The sequence below is a fragment of the Trichosurus vulpecula genome, chromosome 2, assembly GCF_011100635.1.
Source record: "Trichosurus vulpecula isolate mTriVul1 chromosome 2, mTriVul1.pri, whole genome shotgun sequence".
Lineage (NCBI taxonomy): Eukaryota > Metazoa > Chordata > Mammalia > Diprotodontia > Phalangeridae > Trichosurus > Trichosurus vulpecula.
This window is the reverse complement of record NC_050574.1, coordinates 11,403,932-11,410,338: the sequence shown is the minus strand read 5'-3', so window position 1 is coordinate 11,410,338 and position 6,407 is coordinate 11,403,932. Positions and strand designations below refer to the sequence as shown.

The following is a 6,407-nucleotide window of genomic DNA, read 5'->3' as shown; positions in this document are numbered from 1 at the left end:
GACTTTCCTAATCACCATTAGTGAGTCTCCCAGTTTAGACCTGAGAAGGGAGGGACATTTTGACAATGACAGCCATGGCTGGATGACTAAAGGACCAGGAGGCATCTGGAGGAGGTGACAGCACCTTCTCGGGCGCAGCAGGAGCCCAGTGTCTGCTCACAGGGCTCTTCCTTCATATTCTGACAAAAGCAGATTTAGAGGTTCAGGGGCTTTGGGGAGAGCTGGGGATTGGTCTGCGCGGGCTGGAGGGGAGTCTAACCTGAGCTTCTCTTACAGGGCTATGTCTGGACTGGTCGGTGAGGGCACAGACAGGTAAGTCCTGCCCCCAACATCCTACTGTTCTCTTTCCCTTCTGGAGCCAGATCAATCTCAACAGCTTCTCCCAGAATAAGCAGGGAGGGAGGGTGGACATTGTATTGAATGAATGGGTGACTGAGGGAGGGGCTTCAGAATCTGAAGGAGTCGCAAGGTTAGGGAAATCACTAGGAATCTAATCTTGTTTCCCTCTCAGACTCCCTTCCCAGGCCAACCCTCTGGGCCATACCCAGTACTGTGGTTCCTGATGGAGCAGACGTGATCTTTAGGTGCCAGGGCCACCTGGGGAGTGATCGATTTCAGCTCTGGAAGGATGGAGAGCTCAGAGATGAGAAAAATGCCTCCCGACCGCAGGCAGAGTTTTTGCTTATAATGGTGGGTGACTGGAGAGATGCAAGAAGCTACAGCTGCCGCTCTGGGCAGGGGCCCTTGTGGTCAGAGCTCAGTGAGCCCCTGGCCCTGGTGGTGACAGGTGAGGGGGTGCTGGTCTACAACCATCGCTAGTGAGAAGGAGGCTGGTCCTGAGAGATGAGCCCAGACCCTTCTCTGAGGAGTGACCTATAAGGGGCACAAACCCTCAGGCCTAACTCCTTGCCTCCCCTTAACATGCCCACCTCTCCAGGCTCTGAATGCTTGGCTCTCCAGCTGACATTTTGGGGGCAGAGAGAAGGTTCTGAAATCCTTTACCTCAATAACTTTGTGAGGAAGAGAGCATATGGACCATGATTTCCATTTCATTGATGGAGAAACTGAGGCCTGGAGAGGCTGTAGAATAAGTTTGCTCTGGTAAAGCTGTGTGCTCCTTCTCCCAAAGGCTTCTGTGTCTCCTCTGAGGAAGGAGCAACCCATCTCTCCTGGCTGGGTCACCAGGGGACACTGACCAGATGGGGAATGATCCCTGGGTTTGGGGCTGGGAGATGTGGGTTCAAATTCTCGACCTGACACTAAACAACTCATTGACCTGCTCGAGTCACCTTATTCTAGAGAAACTTTTCCTGTCTCCTCTCGGGCCCAAACTGGGAACATCCAGTCTGTCCAAGTGTGTCTCCTCTTGTTCCCTTCTGCCCTCATTGCATTCTTATCAGCCTGGACAGACGACATCAGGTCTTCATGTCCCACCATTCTACCTTTGCTCACATAGTTCCCCCTTCCTGGGATGCCCTTCCCACCTTCATCCATCACTTTCCTTCACATCCTTAAGGCTCAGATCCTGGCTGCTTGAAGATTCTGTCCTTGACTTAGTCAAATGCCAATGTCCTAGCCCTTGGCCATCCCGGCATGGTGCCTACCCCTATCTCAGGCATGCTCCTCTTCTCAGCATCATTTCAGGAATGATTTGAGGGCATTAGGGTGACAGATCAGATCCCTAACTTTCTTCCTTCCTCCTTTCACAGGAGCCCTCCCGCAACCCTCCATTTCAGTCTCACCTGACTCTACAAAATCCCCAGGGACAACAGTGACCATCTCGTGCCAAATACCACTACACCTATCCCCTCAGGATTATAGTTTTGCCCTGCTGGAGGCGAAGAGCCTGGAGCCCTTGCAGAGACAGAGCCCTGCAGGGACCCGGGCTGCTTTCTTACTTGCGTCTGTGAGGGTCGAGGACACTGGGAGCTACAGCTGTATTTACTACAGGAAGAGAGCCCCCCATAGGGGGTCCCTTCCTAGCCGTGCCCTGGAGCTGACTGTGCCTGGTGGGAAACCACCAAATCCCTCATTCCACCTCCCCCCATAGGGGCCCACAGAGTGATGGAGACAGCAAAAATCCTGTGAATTCTGAGGGGATGGTTTGGGGGGAGGCTGGTGGAGATCTTGGGACCCTCTTCTGCTCTCCATGGATTCTACCTTGGTCTCCAGCATAGTGAGGGTGTCCCTGCTCAAGGCAAGCCCCAGATAAGAAAGTGAGAATGGACGCAAGATTGCTATTTCCCCTCGCATCAAAGGATTAAAGGACCTTGAAGTTACATCCAACCCTGACATTTGGTGTCTCTCTTTCTCCTCAGGATTCCTCCCCAGGCCCACACTCTGGGCTCAGCCCAGCCTCGTGGTAGCCCCAGGGGCCAACATTATTCTCTGGTGCTCAAGGCCCAAGCTGTCTTCCCTTGGAGAGGTGATTTTCACTCTGTGGAAGGCTGGGACCCAGAAGCCCTTACAGCGCCAAACCTCTGCAGATCTCTGGAGTAATTTCCCCCTCACATCGGTGAGACCCAGCGACACTGGGAGCTACAGCTGTACTTATATGGACCAGACAACATCTGCTAGAGGATCAGAGCCCAGTGAGGCCCTGGAGCTGGTGGTGCCAGGTAAGGGGTGTGTGTGGCCTCAGAAAAACTCTGAGGATCATCCCTCTGCTCTCTGCACAGACAGGGGCCTCACAGAGACAAGGCCAGGTGTCTACACAGCCAGCTCTGCCCTGGGGCCTGGTGGGACTCAGGGGCCTTGGAAGACACAAGGCATTTCTATTGTGATCTATAACCTGGGGAAGAAAGGTGATGGTGGGGACTGAGTTTGGGGTTAGGAGGAGAATCACAGATACCCAAAATCTAAAGGGGTCTTGGAAGTTTTTGAGACCAAACCCTCCCCTTACTAATGAACAAAATGAAACACAAGGGAGAGGGAAGGACTTGCCCAAGGTCATACAACAATTGAGTGACTTGGCCTCAAAATGAGCCTGACCTGTCCCACTTCCAGACCATGATCCGAGCCCTGATTTTAGGTTTTAGAAAAGTATGAGCAATCTTCTGGTCAACCCCCTCATTTACAGATGAGATAACTGAGGTGCATGGGCAGATAGATGGCTCAGTGGATAGAATGCTGGGCTTGGAGTTAGGAAGAGTCATCTTCCTGAGTTCAAATCTGACCTCAGATAGTTCTTAGCTCTCTGAACCTGAGGTATTCACTTGGTTCTGTCTGCCTCAGTTTCCTTATCTGCAAAATGAACTATGGAAGGAAATGACACACTACTCACTATCTCTGCCAATAAAACCCCAAAAGGAGTCATGAAGAGTCAGAGATGACTGAAAAAAGCTGAACAACTAAACTGAGACTCAGACAGAGCCAGTGACTGGGCCAAGGTCACACAGAGACTCAGAGGCAGAGCAGGACCTTGACCTAGGTGTCCTGAATCCCAGCCCTCTGTTTTTCCTCTCACAGGATTTCTCTCCAAGCCTTCCCTCTCAGCCCTCCCAGGCCTTGTGGTGGAGCCCGGGATGCACGTGACTCTCCACTGCCGGCAGCCCCCTCAGACATTCCTTGGTGGCCTGACATTTGTGCTGCTGAAGGTGGGGACCCCTCAGCCCTTGCAGAGCCAGAGCCCAGCTGGGACCTCAGCTGACTTTCCCCTTCTCTCTGTGAGGGCCCAGGATACTGGCAACTACAGCTGTGTCTACTATGGGAGGATGCCTCCATACCAGGTATCCGAGGCCAGCGAGGTCCTGGAGATCTTGGTGACAGGTGAGGGTGTGTCTATATCCCCAAGGCACAGAGCAGAGGGTTGTCAGGACTGAGAGGCAGCCCAGGAAATCTGGGAGGACATATTGTTTGGGCTCTTTTGACATCATGAGGTAGAGTTTGGGACAACGCCTGGGGGTCCATAAGGAAGGGGAGGCAAATGTGGCAGGATGGACAAACTCTGGTACTGCTCCAAGTTTAAGGGTTGAGGACAGATGGAGGAACAACCTTGCTGTTTTTGGGCAGCTCCAGAGAACACCTGAGGTTTAGCTTCCATCTCTCTCCAAAAAGGAGATTTTGGGCAATAAATGAGCAAAGAGCCAATGGAAGCTGGAGCCGATGGTCAGGGGATCTTTCGGGAGCTCCCACTTCTTGCTTCCCTACCCCCAAGTCAACTGTGGAGGGGTCTTGAGGAGCCCTAACCTCTCTTTGTGTTTCCAGATTCACTCCCTAAACCTTCTATCTTAGCCTGGCCTGGCTCAGAGGTGGCCTCAGGGTCCAGCGTGACCCTCCTGTGCTGGGGACGTTCATGGGGTTCTAGGTTTGTTCTGTACAAGGAGGGAGAAGAGAAAACCCTGCCAAGCATGCATACTTCTCAAGGTGGGGTCCAGTTCTTCTTGACTCAGGTGACCCCCAAGGACTCTGGCAGTTATAGCTGCAGCTACCAGCTTGTCACCAATGGAAATTTCTGGAAACAACACAGTGAGCCCCTTCAGCTCATAGTGAGAGGTGAGAAGAAGCCCATGGAATCCCCTGGAGGTGCCAAGGGCCACTCCCTCCCTCCTTCCCTATAAGGAAATGTAACTAAGGCCTTGGCTTTGGCCATGAGACACAGGATAAGGGAGAAGAAAAAATGTGACACTGTCCCCAATTCCAGGCCCATGGGGATGTAAGTGTGAGCTGGAACATGGGCTTCACCCACACTTCTCTGTATCTCACCCTTCCCCATATTGTTTTCTGGCCTTCTATCCCTAATTTGAAGGAATAAATCCTCTCTAAACATGGTTTGTGCCAAACCATTGGATGCTGGTGCTGATGGGGAGCTATGGAGGAGGAGGAAGGTCAGGGACAATTGCAGATGTCAGATGAGGATCTCCTCTGGGTGGATGCAATTCAAGACAATTCTTCTCTCTCCCCCACTGCAGCATCAGAACTCAGTTACACCCTCATCATCACCCTCAGCTGTGTGGCCGCCTTCTTCCTCCTCCTCTGCCTCCTTCTGCTGGCATTCTTCTGCCATGGATCCTTCCTTATGGGTGAGTGGGGGAGGAAAGAGTGAAGCCCTTGAGGTCTGAAGGAAAAAGGAGATGGCTGAGGACTGGGACCTTCATTTGCTCCTGTGGGATCCTCTCTGATTGTGCTTCCCTTCCCATCTTTCTTTCTCCCCAGGGACCTTGCAGAGGGACAGCTCTAGTAGGTAAGGACTCAGCTACTCTTCCCATAGTCCCCTGTTACTTCCTTGCCATGTAACCCTGGATCCTCTTCATGAGCAAAGTCCTTGGTGAGGAAAGGATGCTCCCAGAGCTTCCCAGAGGGACCTCTGTCCCCCAGCCCTATGTCCTCCTCCTCTCCCTACAGGTGCCTCTGCTGCCCTTGTCGTCCTCGGGGTATCTGCCTCCCCCAGCAGCCTGATGCCCCCAAGAGGAGGCCCCATGTAAGTGATCTGGGAAGGAAATTGGCATGATCCTGGGGCAGCAGAGGGGGTGGTAGAGGGCAGCCCTGGCCCTGAGGGCCAGGGGAATGGTGGAGCCCTCAGGGAGTGGCCCATATTCAGCTGAATATAAGGACCTTGAATAGGAGGCAGACACTGGGGAGACATCCTCAGAGCTCACTCTCTAGGCCCCTGTGTCCTTGGACTGAGAGATAAGCAAGAGACTTCCCTCTCTTCTCTCACTCCCTCCCCTCCCTTAGTTCTCCTCTCCCTCAGCCCCATTTCATCTGACCTCTGACACATTGTACTCAGGTCACCATCACTGAGCAGCTATGATGCCTGTTGGGGATGTCCAGTTGGGGTAAGAATTCTATGAACAAAGTGCCTCCTTTCTGACCTCGGCCCACGCATCTCCTGCAACACTGATTTGTGGCCAAGGCCTAACTGGGCTTTGCCCGTGGGATGTCAGTGAATGGAAGAGTGAGCCCAATGCAGTTGGATTCACTTTCCAGGCTTTGAGGAGTGAGACAACAAGCCTTGATACTCAGGGTTTTGATCTTACTCCTGTCATCCCAGAGATCCCAGTATCATCCCTACTTCCCCGGTGCCAAGATTGTGCTTTCCTGAGGTCACAGCTGGTCTCCCCAGGAGACACTTGGTTCTTCGAAGACCCAGCCTCCAGTTTATGTATATCGAGCATCTGTCTTGTCCTTCCCAAAGTGCTGCAAGTTCTTAATAAATGTTCATCTAATGGAATTTAATGGTTGACTGGACACTGAGCACCTTCTTTGGCATTTCTCTTGGATGGGTTCCCTCCTTTCTATTTCACATTGACCAGTTAAGTAGAAGTCTCCCTTGAGGAATCACAATGTAAGTGTTGGCATGGACCTTGGGCTGGGCCACCCCTAGGGTAATTTACTAAACCTCCTGCAGCACCCCTTCCATCAGGGTCACTGGAAGGTTTCCTTTTGTTGCTAGTCTTTTCTCATCC

The 6,407-nt window shown here is 52.4% G+C and overlaps 1 protein-coding gene across 1 annotated transcript; it reads left to right on the top strand.

Annotated features, from left to right (window-relative positions):
* The first annotated feature begins 280 nt into the window (after positions 1-280).
* Positions 281-5,044, top strand: LOC118836224 (immunoglobulin superfamily member 1-like). Its single transcript, XM_036743568.1, has 6 exons — positions 281-312; positions 525-787; positions 1,710-2,009; positions 2,319-2,618; positions 4,207-4,494; positions 4,911-5,044. Exons 1-6 carry the CDS (start codon positions 281-283, stop codon positions 5,042-5,044), a joined length of 1,317 nt encoding a protein of 438 aa, XP_036599463.1.
* The last annotated feature ends 1,363 nt before the right edge of the window (positions 5,045-6,407 follow it).

Excerpts from the sequence above, each read along its gene's own strand:
- LOC118836224 (XM_036743568.1), top strand. The coding sequence starts at position 281 with ATGTCTGGACTGGTCGGTGAGGGCACAGACAG. Across the intron at positions 313-524 it reads GTCGGTGAGGGCACAGACAG|GCCAACCCTCTGGGCCATAC; the intron begins GTAAGTCCTGCC and ends CTCCCTTCCCAG. Across the intron at positions 2,010-2,318 it reads CCTGGAGCTGACTGTGCCTG|GATTCCTCCCCAGGCCCACA; the intron begins GTGGGAAACCAC and ends CTTTCTCCTCAG.